We start from the raw sequence: 19314 nt of genomic DNA, 5'->3' as shown, positions 1-19314 counted from the left end.
ATTCCTGTCAGGAAAATATCGGAGCCCATCATGCACCACGTCACGGTCACTCAGCATGGCACGGGGTCCTACCACTACGCTAACTGTGGTGTGAACACGGTCTGAAGGTGATGTAATCCAGCTCACAGCCAAGATTCCACACAACCGCCTAGCAGGACAGCCAGTGCAATGTGAACAAAGCAAGACTGTAAGCCACACCCAAAAGTCTCAGCTTTTAGTGAGTTCATAGAACTTTTTATTCTTTGTCACAAGTTAGCGGAAAATGATGATTTTATTTTATTTATTTTTTTCTTACAAAGTCTCATATTCCACTAACTTGTGACAAAAAATAAAAACTTATGCCCATCAGCGAATACCTTGGGGTGTCTTCTTTCCAAAATGGGGTCACTTGTGGGGTAGTTATACTGCCCTGGCATTCTAGGGGCCCTAATGTGTGGTAAGTAGTTTAAAATCAAAATGTGTAAAAAATGGCCGGTGAAATCCGAAAGGTGCTCTTTGGAATGTGGGCCCCTTTGCCCACCTAGGCTGCAAAAAAGTGTCACACATGTGGTATCTCCGTACTCGGGAGAAGTTGGGGAATGTGTTTTGGGGTGTCATTTTACATATACCCATGCTGGGTGAGATAAATATCTCAGCAAAAGACAACTTTTCCCATTTTTTTATACAAAGTTAGCATTTGACCAAGATATTTATCTCACCCAGCATGGGTATATGTAAAATGACACCCCAAAACACATTGCCCAACTTCTCCTGAGTACGGAGATACCACACGTGTGACACTTTTTTGCAGCCTAGATGCGCAAAGGGGCCCACATTCCTTTTAGGAGGGCATTTTTAGACATTTGGATACCAGACTTCTTCTCACGCTTTGGGGCCCCTAAAATGCCAGGGCAGTATAAATACCCCACATGTGACCCCATTTTGGAAAGAAGACACCCCAAGGTATTCAATGAGGGGCATGGCGAGTTCATAGATTTTTTTTTTTTTTTTTTTGGCACAAAGTCTCCCTTTCCGCTAACTTGGGACAAAAATTTCAATCTTTCATGGACTCAATATGCCCCTCAGTGAATACCTTGGGGTGTCTTCTTTCCAAAATGGGGTCATTTGTGGGGTGTTTGTACTGCCCTGGCATTTGAGGGTCTCCGCAATCATTACATGTATGGCCAGCATTAGGAGTTTCTGCTATTCTCCTTATATTGAGCATACGGGTAATGAGATTTTTTTTTTTCCGTTCAGCCTCAGGGCTGAAAGAAAAAATGAATGGCACAGATTTCTTCATTCGCATCGATCAATGTGGATGAAAAAATCTCTGCCCAAAAAAAAAAAAAAAAGGAGGGGAAAGGCGTCTGCCAGGACATAGGAGCTCCGCCCAACATCCATACCCACTTAGCCCGTATGCCCTGGCAAACCAGATTTCTCCATTCACATCAATCGATGTCATGTCTGCGTGAATGGAGGAGAGCATGTAAACGTCACGCTTCTCTCTCCATTTCACCGCGAGCAGTTCTTCGTTACACAAGGCAGCCCTCTCCCCCCTTGCAAGACGGGTGGTAACGAGCCGTTGGGGGAAGCCCCGGCGACTAGGTCGCACGGTGCCACAGCAGCCAATCTGTTCTAGGAACAAATGCCTGAAGAGGGGCACACTTGTGTAGAAATTTTCCACATGAAGATGGTACCCCTTGCCAAATAAGGGTGACACCAAGTCCCAGACTGTCTTCCCACTGCTCCCCAGGTAGTCAGGGCAACCGACCGGCTCCAGGGTCTGATCTTTTCCCTCATAGATCCGAAATTTGTGGGTATAGCCTGTGGCCCTTTCACAGAGCTTATACAATTTGACCCCATACCGGGCGCGCTTGCTTGGGATGTATTGTTTGAAGCCAAGACGCCCGGTAAAATGTATTAGGGACTCGTCTATGCAGATGTTTTGCTCAGGGGTATACAAATCTGCAAATTTCTGGTTGAAGTGGTCTATGAGGGGCCGAATTTTGTGGAGCCGGTCAAAAGCTGGGTGGCCTCTGGGACGAGAGGTGCTGTTGTCGCTAAAGTGCAGGAAACGCAGGATGGTCTCAAAACGTGTCCTGGACATAGCAGCAGAGAACATGGGCATGTGATGAATCGGGTTCGTGGACCAATATGACCGCAATTCATGCTTTTTGGTTAGACTTATGTTCAGGGGAAGGCCCAGAAAAATTTTAATTTCGAAAACTTGGACTGGTTTCCACCGGAATGGCTGGGCATAAAAGCTTCCCGGGTTGGCGGATATAAATTGAGTGGCATACTGATTTGTTTCTGCCACGACTAAGTCCAAGAGCTCCGCAGTCAAGAACAGCTCAAAAAATCCCAGGGCCGAACCGATCTGAGCTGTCTCAACCAGAACTCCAGACTGGGCGGTGAAAGGGGGAACTAATGGTGCGGCTGAAGTTGGTGACTGCCAATCAGGATTTGCCAGCACCTCAGGGACTCTAGGGGCTCTACGGGCCTGTCTTTGCGGTGGCTGCGACGGGGTAACTATTGCACGTGCCACCGTACCAGCTTCAACTGCCCTTCTGGTGCTCGCCACTTCACCATGTTGTACGGCAGTGCTGGTACTAGGTCCAGGATGGGCTGCGCTGCTGGTGTATGCCTCACCACGTAATCCGACAGCGCCAGCCCCTTGAAACGGATCCTGCACAACCTGTGGTCTAGCGACAAGGGCCGGGTATGCCTGGTGCTATCAGGGACCTCAACCTCCTCGTTCCAACTTTGGGTCAGACTGCGACTGCTTTCTACAGGTTCATATTCTGACCCGTCAGATGAGGGTTCCCATTCCTCATCCGACTGGGTCAGAATCCTGTAGCCCTCTTCAGAAGAATACCCCCTGTTTGACATTTGGACTACTAAATTTAGGGGTATTCCCTGAGACTACCCAAGAAAAAAAAGCAAGCCTGTCTTACAAATGGGAGGCTAGCGAAGTACCGGAGGCCACTGCGATTGATAAAAAAATATCAAAACTGATTTTTTTGTATTGCCGCAGTGCTTGTAAAGTAATTGTGCAGTGATCAAAAAATAATAATTTTTTGGTCACTGCGGTGGGGCGGGCGTGGGTGAACGCACGTGTGGGCGACCGATCAGGCCTGATCAGGCAAACACTGCGTTTTGGGTGGAGGGCGAGCTAAGCTAATACAATTATAGATCTGACTGTGATCAGTTTTGATCACTTACAGATACTATAAAAGTACAAATGCTGATTAGCGATACGCTAATCAGCAAATAAGTGACTGCGGTGCGGTGGGCTGGGCGCTAACCGACGCTAACTACCTAACCAAGGGACCTAAACTATCCTAAAACTATCAGTCAATACCAGTGAAAAAAAAAAAAGTGACAGTTTACACTGATCACTTTTTTCCCTTTCACTAGGTGATTGACAGGGGGCGATCAAGGGGTTAATTGGGGTGATGGGGGTGATGGAGGGTGATCTGGGGCTAAGTGTGGTGTTTGGTGGGTACTCACAGTGATGTCTGCTCCTCTGCTGGAACCAACCGACGAAAAGGACCAGCAGAGGAGCAGACAAGCCATTTAACACCTTATATTTATAAATATAAGGTGTTAGATGGCTTCTGATTCGATTTTTTAAAAATCAGCAACCTGCCAGCAACAATCATTGGCTGGCAGGTTGCTGACGAAATACTCCTCGAACTTTTGCTCTGACCGAAATCTCGCGTCTCGCGAGAGGACGCGTATATGCGTCCAGGAGGAATCAATCGACCACCTCCAGGACGCGTCGCTGCGTTCGGCGGTCCGGAGGTCCGGAGGTGGTTAAGAAATGAAGGTCAGTCAGTCAGCCGAAAAATTGGGAAAACTTTGAAAGATAGGGCTATTTGACCATGAAGGAGAGTGATGGGGTGCTGCGCCAGATGACCTGGCCTCCACAGTCACCGGACCTGAACCCAATCGAGATGGTTTGGGGTGAGCTGGACCGCAGAGTGAAGGCAAAAGGGCCAACAAGTGCTAAGCATCTCTGGGAACTCTTTCAAGACTGTTGGAAGACCATTTCAGGGGACTACCTCTTGAAGCTCATCAAGAGAATGCCAATAGTGTGCAAAGCAGTAATCAAAGCAAAAGGTGGCTACTTTGAAGAACCTAGAATATGACATATTTTCAATTGTTTCACACTTGTTTGTTATGTATATAATTCCACATGTGTTAATTCATAGTTTTGATGCCTTCATAGTCATGAAAATAAAGAAAACTCTTTGAATGAGAAGGTGTGTCCAACTTTTGGTCTGTACTGTATATTATATATATATACATACACACACACACACATTCCTTAGTAGTAATAACTAACGGGAGCGTGGATTAGATACATTTGTCTCTCCCCTACATTTTCTTTTTATTGCCAGATGTACATTTCTATTCGCCCCCAGATAAAGGTTACATCCTAGCCCAGTATGTGTGATTGGTCCCAGGCTGCTTGCGCTGCCTGCCTAGCAGTCCGGGTACTGTCACAGTGTTATGGAATATTAAGACAAAATGAATACTTGCTTGTTGAGAACTATGCTTAGCTAAGATGGCGGCCAGGCATTCAGCCAAAGCCTATAAACTAGAATCTTACTTTGTGTTTTTTTATGTGCTTCTTTGTGGTTTCCGTTCAGCTCAAGCAAGCAGTTTCAAAGAAAGAAGAAGTAACGGCTTCACCTACCAGCAAGGGGGGGGGGGGGACTTCCTCTTGTCATCGATGTGACAGAAAATACTGAGTTTATAGCCAATAGAAAAGATACTTTACTCCCCCCACTTCTTTACGTCCTATATACGGTCTGCTGTTCCGCAATAAACCAGAGATTCTGTTATGACCCCCAGCTGTGTGTTGTCTCAGTATTGATCTCTCAGTATACGTATACTTTAACATTAATTAATTTGGAGCAGTACATCAACTGAACTGGAGGCTTGACCAGAACCAGAACAACAGTGCATAGACAATAAAACTTGCGGAGGTTCTCTTTACCTAGCCGAGCTCGATTGCTGCGAGAACCCCTTACTATCAGCGCATCATTAGCTGACGTCAGCGGGCGTGTCCTACACTCGCTGCCGACTAAGTATCCATGAGCGCATCCAGCATCTGTCTGGGATGCACAACAGGGGAAGATCTAGTCCTTGCACATCAATCAAGGCAAGATGTGCCTGACAGCGCCGAAGAAGTGGTTCCAGCATTTCCATTGTTTTTATCCTCTCTCTAGTGAGATAATGTTGTCACTGTGGTTTTGTAGTAAAAAGATAATGCTCTGTGTCTCTGCTGTCCAGTGCGGGGCTTGGCTGTCATTCACGCTGCGGATGACACGCACGGCATCTACTCGTGTGAAACAGACCTTATGGCTAAATAACGTTACATATGGTATATCCCAGTACTGCAAGAGGAATTCTATCTGTTTTAGAAGGTTTTGGCAATTAGCGTGAAACAAAGATGTGACCTCTAGCGTAATATGAATGACAAAAAAATTTATAGAATGAGAAGTCCTTTGAAATGGGGAGGTTTGTTGAAGGCAAATACTAGCTTGTGGTGTTAAAGACACACTTAATACTTGTAATTTCGTGAGGTTAATTTTAAAATTGGAGAGGGTACCAAATGATCTAAAATGGAAATAATAGCTGTAAAAGCCTCAAGTGGATTTGTGATAAACAATAACACATCATCCACAAGCACGGGCATATGGTGAGAGATATGTCCTACTGTATTCCCCTATACCCCATAATCCTAGCAAAAAGCTTGCTAAACTGGTTCTAGTCTAAGAACAAATAGAACATGGGTAAGAAGACACTCCGGTCTGGTGCCATTGTTTATTGAGAAAGAGGGGGGAGAGCATGCAATTTACTAAAACCTGAGAATTTGTGAAACTATACATGGCCATAAATGCAGGGATAAATTATGCATGTATGCCATATCTAGTGAGGGCTCTGGTCATAAACAGAGAATCTACTCCATTAAATGCCTTTTTCGGCATCAGTGCCGAGAAGGATCAAAAGGAGAGATTTCTGTTTCGCATATTGGAGCAGATGGAGTAATTAAGATGTATTCATTTTACCTTCCCTCTCTTGGACGAATCCTACTTGTTTGGGGAAGGTAGTAAGGGTTTTTGAGAAGAGTTTCAACTTATTATTTAAACAAAGAAATAGACCTATTATCATGTTTAACTAGCCAACTAAAAAAAAGTCAAAAAGCTAAATTCCAAGTTATGGTTATCAAATCTCATCCCCTTTCCAAACTGATCCAAATTTATACACAGAGAAACCTTCTTGCAACAACCAACTAAAATGCCCTTAAAAAAAGTGTCCTTCTAGGGCGGTGGTCTTCTGTTCAATGCTGCCATCTTTTTTGAAAAGTCCAAATCCATCGTCAGATAGACGATTTTCAATGCCGATTTTGGTGCATATTCCGCACTGACATCCACACAAAACTATGTGCCTTCCACCTTCCATAGTTTTTTTTGGAGGGGAAACTGACACGTAAACCACGAGTGGTTAGCTGAACTGAAACCAGCTGTCTGAACATGCCTTCAGGCTGGGTTCAGACCTGAGCGTTTTACAACGCGTTCCTACGCGCTGTAAACGCTCAACAGGCAAGAACCAATGTTTCCCTATGGGAATGGTTCTCACCTGAGCGTTTCACAGCGCGTACGATCGCGCTGTAAAACGCCCGACGCCCCAAGAAGTACAGGAGCTTCTTTGGGGCGTCTTGTCGCGCGTTCCCGTACATAGACTGACGGGAAAGCGCGACAATGGGCGTTCGCTTGTTTCGGAGCCGCGTCTGTAAACGCGCATAAAATCACGCATACAGAGCGCTGCATCCCGTACGCTCAGGTCTGAACGCAGCGTCAATGGGACTGCTGTAGTTGCTGCAGGTGGAAAGTAGTACCCAAGAGCTAAGTGGTGTCCAGTGATGGCTTCTAGAAAAATTAAACAAGATGGGCTGTGATCATGACAGTCCCATCCATTTCACCTGTTCTAGACAAACTGTATTTTAGCTTGTTTTTTTGTGTAACAGCAGCCACAAATTTCACTGTGATTACAGGTAAAAACTGATTTATGGTCACGAAGGGTAAATTTGCAAGAGTGATAACAGAGCACTATCTCCCAAGCTTGTGAAACATAGACTTATGAAAATTTCTTTTTTTGCCATATATATGGTCATGATTTAAAATAATGCAACTGTGGAAAACTGTTGGAAAACACACATTGCATTTTTGCCAATGTGCATAATGAAATGAATGTATCTCTGCCTCATGTGTGCGTAATACAATGTTAGGCTACTTTCACACTACTGTTTTTTGCGGACCAGTCATGGATATGCAAAAACGCTTCCATTACAATAATACAACTGCATGCATCTGTCATGAACGGATCTGGTTGTATTATGTCAAGTCAATGGGGGGACGGATCAATTTTCTATTGTGCCAGATTGTGTCAGAGAAAACAGATCCGTCCCCATTGACTTACATTGTGTGCTAGGACGGATGCGTTTGGCTCCGCTTCGTCAGGCGGAGTAGAATGGTGACTGATCGGAGGCAAACTGATGCATTCTTAGCGGATCCTTTTCCATTCAGAATGCATTAGGGCAAAAATGATCAGTTTTGGACCACTTTTGAGAGTCCATGACGGATCTCAGAAACAAAGCCAAAACGCTAGTGTGAAAGTAGCCTTAGAGTCACACAGTGTGGTACTACAAATGTAATAGCTTACTCCTACATATACAGTTCCTATGCCAACACAGAAGATGGCCTAGGGTGAAAAATTTAGTGTAGGGCAAGGACTATAACAATGGCAGTATGTAAGCAGCAGTCACATGACTGCCCGTATATAATTAACCAGAGAGGGACTAAAGCACCATACCTTTACAGTGCAGAATTAAAACTCCTGCAATCTATTAATGGCAGGTCATCGACAGCTGAGGACCCCAAGAGAAGTTTATTATTGCTTATGCCTTCTACTTTGTTCAGTATGCCGTTAATAGAGGAAGCCGCATCTGGACCCAGTGATCATATGGTCGCAGGGTGTCTAATGCAGACCCTAATCAGCTCTGCCTACGTACAATGCACCAGGGGTCTGTTTTCCCTTGCATCTTGGGCTCTTTTAGATTTCCAATTACAGTGGAAAAAGTGCAAATTACAAAAATACAAAAAAACCTGGGGACATATGTGCCAGAAATAAAATGAAAAAATAAAAAAATAAAAAAAATAAAATAAAAATAGAAATAATAATAATCACTAGATTGGGTCACTATCACTAGTAGGGTACCACAGGGGTCAGTATTGGGCACTATTCTCCAATATATTTATTATTGATCTTGTAGAAGGCTTGCACAGTAAAATATCAATGTTTGACACTAAACAGTAATTAACACAGACGAGGACACTATACTACTAACAGATGGATCTGGATAGATTGGGGGCTTGGGCAGAGAAGTGGCAGATGAGGTCTAACACTGATAAGTGGAAGGTTATGCACATGGGAAGGAATAATACAAGTCACCAGTACATACTTAATGGTAAAATACTGGGTAACACTGACATAGAAAAGGACTTAGGAATTTTAGTGAACAGCAAACTAAGCGGTAGAAACCAATGTCAGGCAGCTGCTGCCAAGGCCAATACGATAATGAGTTGCATCAAAAGGGGCATAGATGCCCGTGATGAGAACATAGCCCTACCATTTTATAAATAACTAGTCAGACCAGACATGGAGTACTGTGTACAGTTCTGGGCTCCTGTGAACAAGGCAGACATAGCAGAGCTGGAAAGGGTTCAGAGGAGGGCAACTAAAGTAATAACTGGAATGGGTGGGAGTACAGTACCATGAAAGATTATCAAAATTAGGGTTATTCACTTTAGAAAAAAGACGACTGGGGGGGATCTAATTACAATGTATAAATATATCAGGGGTCAGTACAGAGATCTCTCCCATTATCTATTTATCCCCAGGACTGTGACGAGGGGACATCCTCTGCGTCGGGAGAAAAGAAGGCTTGTACACAAACATAGAAGAGGATTCTTTACGGTGAGAGCAGTGAGACTATGGAACTATCTGCCTGAGGTGATGTGAGTTCACTAAAAGAGTTCGAGGGGCCTGGATGTATTTCTGGGGTGTATTATTACAGGCTATAGCTACTAGAGAGGGGTAGTTGATCCAGGGAGTTATTTCGATTGCCTGATTGGAGTCGGGAAGTGGGGGAAAATTGGCTTCTACCTCACAGGGTTTTTTGCCTTCCCCTGGATCAACTTGCAGGATAAGGCCCCTTTCACAAGAGCGAGTTTTTCACGCGAGTGCAATGCGTGACGTGAATGCATAGCACCCGCACTGAATCCTGATCCATTCATTTAATTTTTCACGCATCAGTTTTGTGTTGTGTAAAAAACGCAGCATGTTCTAGATTCTGTGTTTTTCACCCAGCCCTGGCCCCACAGAAGTGAATGGGGCTTCAGTGAAAAATGCATTTCATCCAGAAGCCAGTACAGATGCAATGCGTTTTTCAGTGATGGTTGCTAAGAGATGTTTGTAAACCTTCAGTTTTTCATCACGCGCGTGAAAAACACATCAAAATGCATTGCACCCGCGAGGAAAAAAAACTGAACAACTGAACGAAATCACAGACAAAACTGACTGAACTTGCTTGCGAAATGGTGCGAGTTTCACTTAATGAAATCCGTATCGTTCGTGTGAAAGAGGCCTGAACTGGCTGAACTGGATGGACAGATGTCTTTTTCCAGCCTTATAAACTATGTTACTATGAAAAAAACATTGCAAACATTCTGGCAGTCCAAAAAAAAAAAAAGATTAACACTGGGTTCAGACCTGAGCGTATTTGATATGCGCGTTTAACGCGCGTTTTTGTGCGCATTTTTGTCCATAGTCAACGCGCGTATTACGCGCGTTTGTGTGATTGACAGCAGTGTCCTATGGCCGCAAACGCGCGACAAAACGCCCCAAAGAAGCTCAAGAACTTGTTTATGCGTCGGGCGTTTTTCAGCGCGTTCGAACGCGCTGTAAAACGCGAAAATGTGAACCAGTCCCATAGGGAAGCATTGCTTTGCATCGGTTATGCGTTTTACAGCACGTTCGAACGCGCTGTAAAACACGCAAGTGTGAACTTAGGGTCAGACTAGTGTTGATCGAACATGCTGGGCCGAACACCATCTCTATGCTCGGCACATGGCCATATACAGCTGAATACCAAATGTGCTCCTCCCCTCACGTTTCTTGGCTGCCAATAAATGTGCAGGAGAGTGCTGCCCTCACTGTAATGCCATAGGCATGTTGGTTAATGGCATTACAGTGATTGGCTGGCCGGAACGCATCATCGGGTGCTATGTAGCACCCGATGACGCGTGTTCGGTTCAATCTTAGTCAGGGAGAGCTGTGCTGAGGAAGGGACACAGTGTAGGGAGTGATATAGGAATATTTTTATTAGAAAATCTTTTCAGAGACCCAAAAGTCTATTAAGGACTACTGTGTGTGGCAGCAGCAATATATATTTTTAGCACAACCTGCGCTAAATTGCGTGCAATACTTATGCCGCTGCAGACAGCGACATCAGCTGCGCCACATCTCCAGTGTAAAGTGTGCGCATCCAAAAAATATCTGTGACATCCAGTGTACTTTTTCCATAGACTGTGTCCGCTGCGGACAGTGACATTATCGGTGGTACCTCTCTTGTATAACGTTTCCTCATCCCAAATACCTGTGACATTCCATGTAATTTTTTTATTAACCGCTGGCGACAGCTTTGACATTATCTGCGGGATATCTCCTGTGTGACGTTTCCACATCCCAAATACCATTTTAAATGTGATTGCGCATACACTTCCAAATCCTACTCTACTGTACATGTGACATACTTTCAAGCATATATAACATTTAATAAGAAGGCGGCGAGCAGTAAGGGACAGGGAAGTGGCCGTGATGATGACGGTGCTTGCAGAGGCCGTGGCCCTGGGCGCATTAAACATGTGCCTGCTGCCAGAGCACAAAAAAACAATCCTCCACGATACCTAGCTTCATATCCCAGTTTGCAGGGCGGCGCAGGACACCACTCTTGAAGTCAGACCAGTGCGACCAGGTGGTTGGTTTGATTGTAGCACATAATGCTTCCAGTCGGTTAAGCACCACCCTTTCTTCCACCAGTCTCAGTAGCCAAGAGTCTGCTCAACACAATCCTCACCCTGATCATCCTTCCTCCCACCATGGAGTGTCTGGGCAAACAAGTGATCCTACACTTGGATATTCCGAGGACCTTTTTTCAGTGCCATTCCTTGATTTAGCCCTCTCGCCAAGCATGCATGAAGAAGGACAGATCTTTTGCCCTGATTCCCAAACTCTTGAGCATCCACAGTCACAAGAACATGATGGTGGGGAACGGCAATTACTGTTTAATGAGGTGGATGATTATGAGACACAGTTGCCAATAAGTCAACGGCAATTACTGTCTCAATAGGTTGATGAAGAGGATGAGACACTGTCAATCACTGAGGTTGTGGTTAGGTCAACAAGTCAGGAGGATGAGCAGAGTGAGGAAGTGGAAGAGGAGGTGGTGGACGATGAAATCACTGACCCAACCTAGGAAGGTGGAAAGCCGAGCGAGAACAGTAGTAGAGGAGCAGCACCGCAACAGGCTGGAAGAGACAGTCGGGTGGCAAAAGGGAGAAGGCGGGCCACACCAAACAAGCCCGCAACTGTTCCATGGAGCACCCCCCTTTCGGAAATGTCCCTTGCCAAGGGGTAGGTGTTCCGCAGTATGGCGCTTTTTTGAGTTAAGTGCGGATGACAAAAGAATAGTAGTTTGTAACCTGTGCCGTACCAAAATGACCCGGGGCGTGAACACTAGCAACCTCACCACCACCAGCATGATCCGCCACATGGCATCCAAGCACCGTAATTAGTGGGACGAACGACTGCGTCCACAATCTGTCTGTGGGTCACACCACTGCCTCCTCTTCCCATGTGTTGCGTGCTGGCCAATCCCATGTCGAAGGCGAAGGCCCGGATGCCTCCCGCCCTGTACCTGGACCTTCAGCGACCACATCCACTTCAGTGTCCCAGCACAGCGTCCAAATGTCCTTACCCCCAGGCATCCCATGCCTAGCCCACTTCTTAAACTGAGTGGTTCAGCGGTTTCTCAAAACCTACCCCAATTTGCCTAAGCTACTGGTGAAGGTGTGCCACGTGTGTGCACATTTCTGCAAGTCATCGACAGCTTCAGACGGTCTTTCAATGCTGCAGCAGCGCTGGAAATTGCCAGTTCACTGGCTGTTGTGCGACGTGAGCACGTGCTGGAACTCCACGTTCCACATGTTGGCCAGGCTTTGTGAGCAGCAGTGGGCAGTAGTGGAATACCAGCTGCAACATGGTCGTCCCCTTTCCAGTCAGCTTCCGCTATTCACAAGTGAGGAGTAGGCATGGATGTCTGACCTCTGTGAGGTTTTAAGTAACTAAGAGGAATCAACACAGATGGTGAGCGACGATAACGCTATTATCAGTGTAACCATCCCACTTCTGTGTCTACTCAAACGCTCGCTGCTCACAATAAAGGACGACTCTTAGCATGTGGAAGAGGTGGAAATGGGTGGAAGACATTACACAGGGTGATAGCCAGACCACGCTCCGTTCGTCTTCTCAGCGCAAATTGGACGATAAAGAGGAGGAGGAAGAGACGGTTGCTTCCGCTACATAGGGTAGTACCCATGGAAGTTTAATTCCATCTGTTATGCGTGGGTGGGCAGAAAAGGATGAAGAGATTGAGAGTCATCCTCCTGATGACGACAGCGAAGTCTTGCCTGTTGGTACTCTGGCACACATGGCTGACTTTATGTTAGGCTGCCTTTCCCGCGACCCGCGCATTATACGCATTTTAGAAAACACTGATTACTGGTTGTTCACCCTTCTCGACCCCCACTACAAAGAAAATTTCTCATCTCTCATTCCTCTGGTGGAGAGGACGAGCAATACAGTGCAATACCAGAAGGTCCTTGTTGAAAAATTGCTCCAAAAATTATCTGACAACACTGGCGACAGAGTCCGTAGTTCCTTGGCCAACCAAGGAGGGGAGACAAGGGGAACACACAGCAGTTCCAACAGAGGCAGGGCAAAACTCTCCAAAGCCTGGGACAGTTTCATGACACCCTGCCAGCACCCTCACCCTGATGCGCGGCCTACTGTCACAAGCAGGGAAAAATTTTGGAAGATGGTGAAGGAGTACATAACAGACAGCGTCAGCGTCCTCAATGATCCCTCAGTGCCTTACAACTACGGGGTGTCCAAGCTGGACACGTGACACAAACTATTGTGCTCTACGCCTTGGAGGTGCTGGCCTGCCCTGCCGCAAGCGTTTTGTCTGAGTGGGTATTTAGTGCTGATGGTGGCATTATAACAGATAAGTGTATCCGCCAGTCAACTGAAAATGCTGACAGGTTGACTCTTACAAAAATGAACAAGGCCTGGATTGACCCTGACTTCTCGACTCCACCAAAGGAAAGCTGATAAACATAAAGGCACTTTAAGTGTGTTGTTTATAATGTACTGAATACACTGTATTCCCATGCACCCCTTCCACCAAAAAACTAACAAAAAAAAAACATGCTTATTCGTCACATATAATGCCCTCGCATAGATGCCCTCACATATAATGTTTTACAGGGTCAGCTCACCTGCAGGCCCTAACCTACAATCTTTTTACAGGGTCAGCTCACTTGCAGGCCCTAGCCTACAATCTTTTACAGGGTCAGCTCATCTGCAGGCCCTCGCCTACAATCTTTTACAGGGTCAGCTCACCTGAACGCTCTCGCATATGTTTTACAGGGTCAGATCACCTGCAGGCACTCGCATATAATTTTTTAGAGGGTCAGCTCACCAGCAGGGCCTCATCTACAATCTCTTACAGGGTCAGCTCAGCAGCAGGCCATCAATCATAATTTTTCAAGGGTGTATGATGCCCTCCTTTATGTGTAATAAAGGACGTATTGGAGTGCCGGTTCCTTGAAATGGTTGGCAGCCCTTTCACTTCATGTAGTGGAGTCCCACTACCTGAACAATTGTACCACAATGTGAATGAGGCCCGCCTTTATGTGATATACAGGTTGGATCGGCGTGCCTCTGCCTTGTAATATACAAGTAAATGTCCAGGAAAGAATGTTTCCTAATAATTTTTCCTCTAAAATATATTTTATCTTCGGTTTGGTGCGTATTATTGTCAGTTTGTAAAAGTGGCGTACAACTCTGACAACATCATTCCCAGCAGCGACCTGGGAGTCCAAAATGCATCCAGACATCCTCCCCATGCTCTTCCCGAACCATTTCAGTGCTGTTTCCATCAATTTCTGACCTTTTCCTATGAACCAGACACCCTCCCCTCTTCAGAGCAGGGGGTGACTGGTTTAATGCTCGGGTTCTCCCATTGTGCTTGGTAGAGCACCCGAGCACTTTGGTGCTCGATCAACACTAATTTGGACCATTAAACCACCACATGCGCTAAATTATTAAAAAGGACTTTGTCATTAAAGCCTTTTCAGACATGGTCATTAAAAAGTTAAGTGGTGTTACAAGGTCCTTGTATGTAATACATACCCAGTTATGAAAAGCATTTACTTGGACAGGATTTATTACGGTGTGCTACATCTCAATGCTATTCATTATAATCAGGTGACTTACAATTAGCATAGTAATTAGAAGATTCTTCTTGGTGACTTGAGCATGGGAAAAGATGTAGTTCAGTACCATTGTGAGGTCACTTTTATTCTCTTCACGAAGACTGAAGACACACTTATCGTAATGACCTGGAGGAGTGATGGAAAAAAAAGCATTTTCAGTCGAATGACACTACAATTTAAATAGATTAAAAATATATCACTGTAAGGGCTCATGCACACAGCCGTTGTCATTTTTGCGGTCCGCACTTTGTGGAACGGAACGTCCTGCCCTCTACATTACTGTCCTATCCTTGTCCGTAAAACGGACAAGAATAGGACATGTTATATTTTTTTGCCTAGCCGCAGAATGGACATAAAGATGAGGAGAGCACACAATGTACTGTCTGCATCTTTTGCAGCCCCATTGAAGTTAAAGGGTCCGCATCAGACCTGCAAAAGAAAATGCGGATCGGATGTGGACCATTTTTGGGCATGATCCCGAATACTGCAAATAGAAAAAATGGGCAATGGCTCAAGGTATGCTTTTCTAGGAAGCAGCAATACCTACCAGTGGATTTTTACTGATGAGAGCATACCAGAGTTGTGCCTGGCCTCCACAACTATATCAGTAAGCGGTTACAGCTGCATAATGAAATGGACCTAATGGAGCACTGCTTCTGTGCTCTTATCATTCCAGATTCCCTATAACAACCTTTTTATACAGCAGTATTTTCAATTAAGTTTGAAAAGTTTACCTTTTTGGATAAACCCATTTTAAATAGCCAATTAGGGTTATTGTAGATGCAGTTCCCTGTTCATTAGTGAAAAAGTTAATGTTATGCAAATTAGCTCTTTCCGAAAAGAAAGCTAAGCCACGGATACCACCAGATTTAAGGTAGCTATCCTACAAGTCAATGCTCCACCATTCAGAGGGGGAAGGAGAGAAAAAAAATGTATATAGATGGAGAAGAGTAGGGTTCTCAGAACAGATCCTTGAGGGACAGAAACAGAGAGAGGATGGGATAAAGAGATTGTGTTTAAGTGGACAACAGTGAATGCTCGGTTGGTGAGGTATGAAGAGTTAGAGGAGGGGCTAAGTGTCTGATGCCTAGGAATGAGTGATTCTGTAACAGATTGTCGACTTTATCAAAAGCAGAGGACAGGTCTAGGAGGAGGAACACAAATTGATAATATTTAGCTTTGGCAACTAGCAGATCATTAGTAAATTTGGTTAGGGCATTTAGAGCATTACTCAGCAAGTGTTGAAATTGCAAATGTGTGATCATATCAATGTGAAATCTAAGTGGCAGGAAAGTAGTGCAAAATATAGCCCCTGCAGAAACCTTTGTAGATTTTACAAGAATGCTAAGCCACTACCAGATTTCACCAGAAGATGGCAGCCAAAGATCATTTTTAATCACTTGCTGCCTAGCTTCCTATCAGTCTTAAAAAAGGCCATTTTCATCAAATGTCAAGGCATAAATAAACAAATTAAACTAATAAAAGTTACACAAGTTAGTCTTCTTATTTATAAAACATACCATGCTGGAACTGAGTTTCAACTTTCAAATACTGACGAAGCAAATCCATGACTACCGCTTTCATGTGACCTCGAATGCCACTTCGGTATCTGACAAAATTATATAGATATATAAAAAATAAAAAATTAAGGGATAAAGAGACCAGTCGTAAAATAAACATGATAACATCAGAAGAATCCTACAACGTAGAAAACAAATTTTGTATAAAGCATTTTATCATTACAGTACTATCCTGCTTTACTACTTAACTCATGTGAAATGGGTTGAATTGAGACACAAAGATAATGAGCAGACGAGGGTTTATAAAACAATAATGTTGTATCAGAGGTATGATGCATAATATAAATATTTCCAAATAAAATAAGCAATGCAGAATAGCAGATGAATGTTTTGAAGGAAAGGGCATAAACTTTGGCGACTAAACTGCAGGGTGCGAGTATGTACCTGGAAGAATTGTAATTGTCAGAGAAGACTGTCTAGCAGTTTATCATTACGTTAGAAAAGCAAAATGTGTAGTATTGGTAATACAAAAACAGGAATCTGATGGACCCATTACCAGTTACAGAGCAGATCTTTTCATCTCATGTCCAATTCTTGTCTGCAATCGCGGACAAGAATAGGCATTTCTATCATAGGGCCGGCTACATTCACACGGCCGGTATCAGTGTTTTGCTGATCCACAATTTGCGGACCGCAAAACACATACGGTCGTGTAAATGTAGCCTCACAGTAAGAGGATTCTTGACAATCCCATTAAAGGAGTTTTCCCGTTGTAGGAAGTGAAGACATATTGCTAGGATATGCCACTACTTCCTAATCATAGGAGGTTCCAGCTGCCTCAGTCCTCAAAATACAGAGGCTACAGAGTTCGCTCACTGATTATTATTTTTTTTGTGTGTACAGCCAAGATACTGACAAACTACTGTAAAAGGAACTACAGCTCTGTAAAAGTAACTGGCTCAATGATAGAAAACAGAGGGTGGTTATTAATCAGAATAACTCCCTGGATCAAAGACCCCTCTCTAGTAGCTATAGCCTGTAATATCATTACACTCCAGAAATACATCCAGGCACCTCTGGATCAACTTTCAGGATAACAGGTTCAACTGGACGGACAGATATCTTTTTTCAGCCTTATAAACTATATATTTAGTTCATTGAAAGTTGTATGAAAGTTATCATTATTGGAAACCATGCAGTACAAATTTAACATTCTTCAAGCTGTCTGCCTTGTTTAGGAAATAATACAGTACAGTTGTTGAGAGTAAACTAATCCTGTTTTTCTTTTTAATTTACTTTTTTAAAGTTATGACCAGATGTGGAGTTTTTCTCAAGATATGCTATTGTATAAATGTGTGACTATTGTTAAGTGGCATGTAGGGGTGGGCGATATGGCCTAAAATTTATATTGCGATATAATTTTAAGCATGTGCGATATATATTGCAATATATTGTTTTCTATATTGGGGGGTGTTTAAACTTAAGGGCTAGAACCCTTGTCAAATTCACCCTAATAGAGCTCTATTAGGGTGAATAGGACTTTACACTCTCCCTGCTGCCCTGTGCTTTGTGCACACAACAGCAGGGAGCTGACCCTGGCAGCCAGCCTCTCATGTGCCCCTCCAGCCTCTGATCTGCTCCCCCCCAGCCTCTGATCTGCTCCCCCCCAGCCTCTGATCTGCTCCCCCCCCAGCCTCTGATCTGCTCCCCCCCCAGCCTCTGATCTGCTCCCCCCCCAGCCTCTGATCTGCTCCCCCCCCCAGCCTCTGATCTGCTCCCCCCCCCAGCCTCTGATCTGCTCCCCCCCCCAGCCTCTGATCTGCTCCCCCCCCCAGCCTCTGATCTGCTCCCCCCCCAGCCTCTGATCTGCCCCCCCCCAGCCTCTGATCTGCTCCCCCCCCAGCCTCTGATCTGCTCCCCCCCCAGCCTCTGATCTGCTCCCCCCCAGCCTCTGATCTGCTCCCCCCCAGCCTCTGATCTGCTCCCCCCCCAGCCTCTGATCTGCTCCCCCCCCCAGCCTCTGATCTGCTCCCACCCCAGCCTCTGATCTGCTCCCACCCCAGCCTCTTATCTGCTCCCCCCCAGTCTCTTATCTGCTCCCACCCCAGCCTCTTATCTGCTCCCCCCCAGCCTCTTATCTGCTCCCCCCCCAGCCTCTTATCTGCCCCCCTATGGTAACTCAAACCCACCCCCCCTCCCTCCCCAGTATTAATCATTGGTGGCAGTGGCCACAGGGTCCCCATCTCCTCCCCCCTAGTTCATTGATGGCAGTGGGCAGTTCCGATCGGAGTCCCAGCAGTGTAATGCTGGGGCTCCGATCGGTTACCATGGCAGCCAGGACGCTACTGAAGTCCTGGCTGCGATGGTATGTTAGTGAGCAGCATTATACTCACGTGCGCCTTGGCCGCCGAGCGCTCCTTCTTCTCATAGGTCTGTGCAGCGCATTGCTAATGCTATAAGCATTAGCAATGCGCCGCACAGACAGAAGGAGGAGCGCCCGGCGGCCACGGTGCACGTGAGTATAATGCTGCTCACTAACATACCATCGCAGCCAGGACTTCAGTAGCGTGACTCCTGGCTGCCATGGTAACCGATCGGAGCCCCAGCATTACACTGCTGGGACTCCGATCGGAACTGCCCACTGCCATCAATGAACTAGGGGGGGGGGACCCTGTGGGATATGGCCGGCCACAGTCCCTCCCCTCCTCCTCCTACTCTGTCCTCTCCTCATTGGTGTTCAGCGGCAGCCGCGCACAGTGGGGAGGGAGGGACTCCCTCCTTCTCCCTCCACTGTGCCGGTGTTCTGAGATATTTTCCTACCTCAGATATTTTCCTACCCGGGAACTGAGCATGCTCAGTACAAGTGAAGTCCCCACCCACATGTAAAGTTCCCGCCTATTCTCCCCACCCATTATATTTTCCTACTGCTTCTGTTCCCGGTCTGCTGGATTCATTGTCTCCTGCTGTCACATTCAACAATTTAAAACCAGTAGGAACTTACATGTGACAGCAGGAGACACAATGAATCCAGCAGACCGGGAACAGAAGCAGTAGGAAAATATAATGGGTGGGGACTTCACTTGTACTGAGCATGCTCAGTTCGCAGGTAGGAAAATATCTGAGGT

The 19314-nt window shown here is 45.5% G+C and overlaps 1 protein-coding gene across 1 annotated transcript in view; it reads right to left on the bottom strand.

Moving 5' to 3' along the window:
• Positions 1-19314, bottom strand: part of ACACA (acetyl-CoA carboxylase alpha) — a 993014-nt gene that overhangs the window by 727735 nt on the left and 245965 nt on the right. The window contains exons 23-24 of the mRNA XM_040424192.1: positions 16190-16278; positions 14671-14795 (exon numbers count right to left, since the gene is read on the bottom strand). Of these exons, the coding sequence (XP_040280126.1) occupies positions 14671-14795; positions 16190-16278 (214 nt within the window). The remainder of the gene's footprint in view (positions 1-14670; positions 14796-16189; positions 16279-19314) is intronic.

Source organism: Bufo bufo, chromosome 3 (genome assembly GCF_905171765.1).
Source record: "Bufo bufo chromosome 3, aBufBuf1.1, whole genome shotgun sequence".
In the NCBI taxonomy this organism is placed as follows: Eukaryota; Metazoa; Chordata; class Amphibia; order Anura; family Bufonidae; genus Bufo; species Bufo bufo.
The sequence above is the reverse complement of the archived record's forward strand: the minus strand, read 5'-3'. Positions and strand labels throughout refer to the sequence as shown.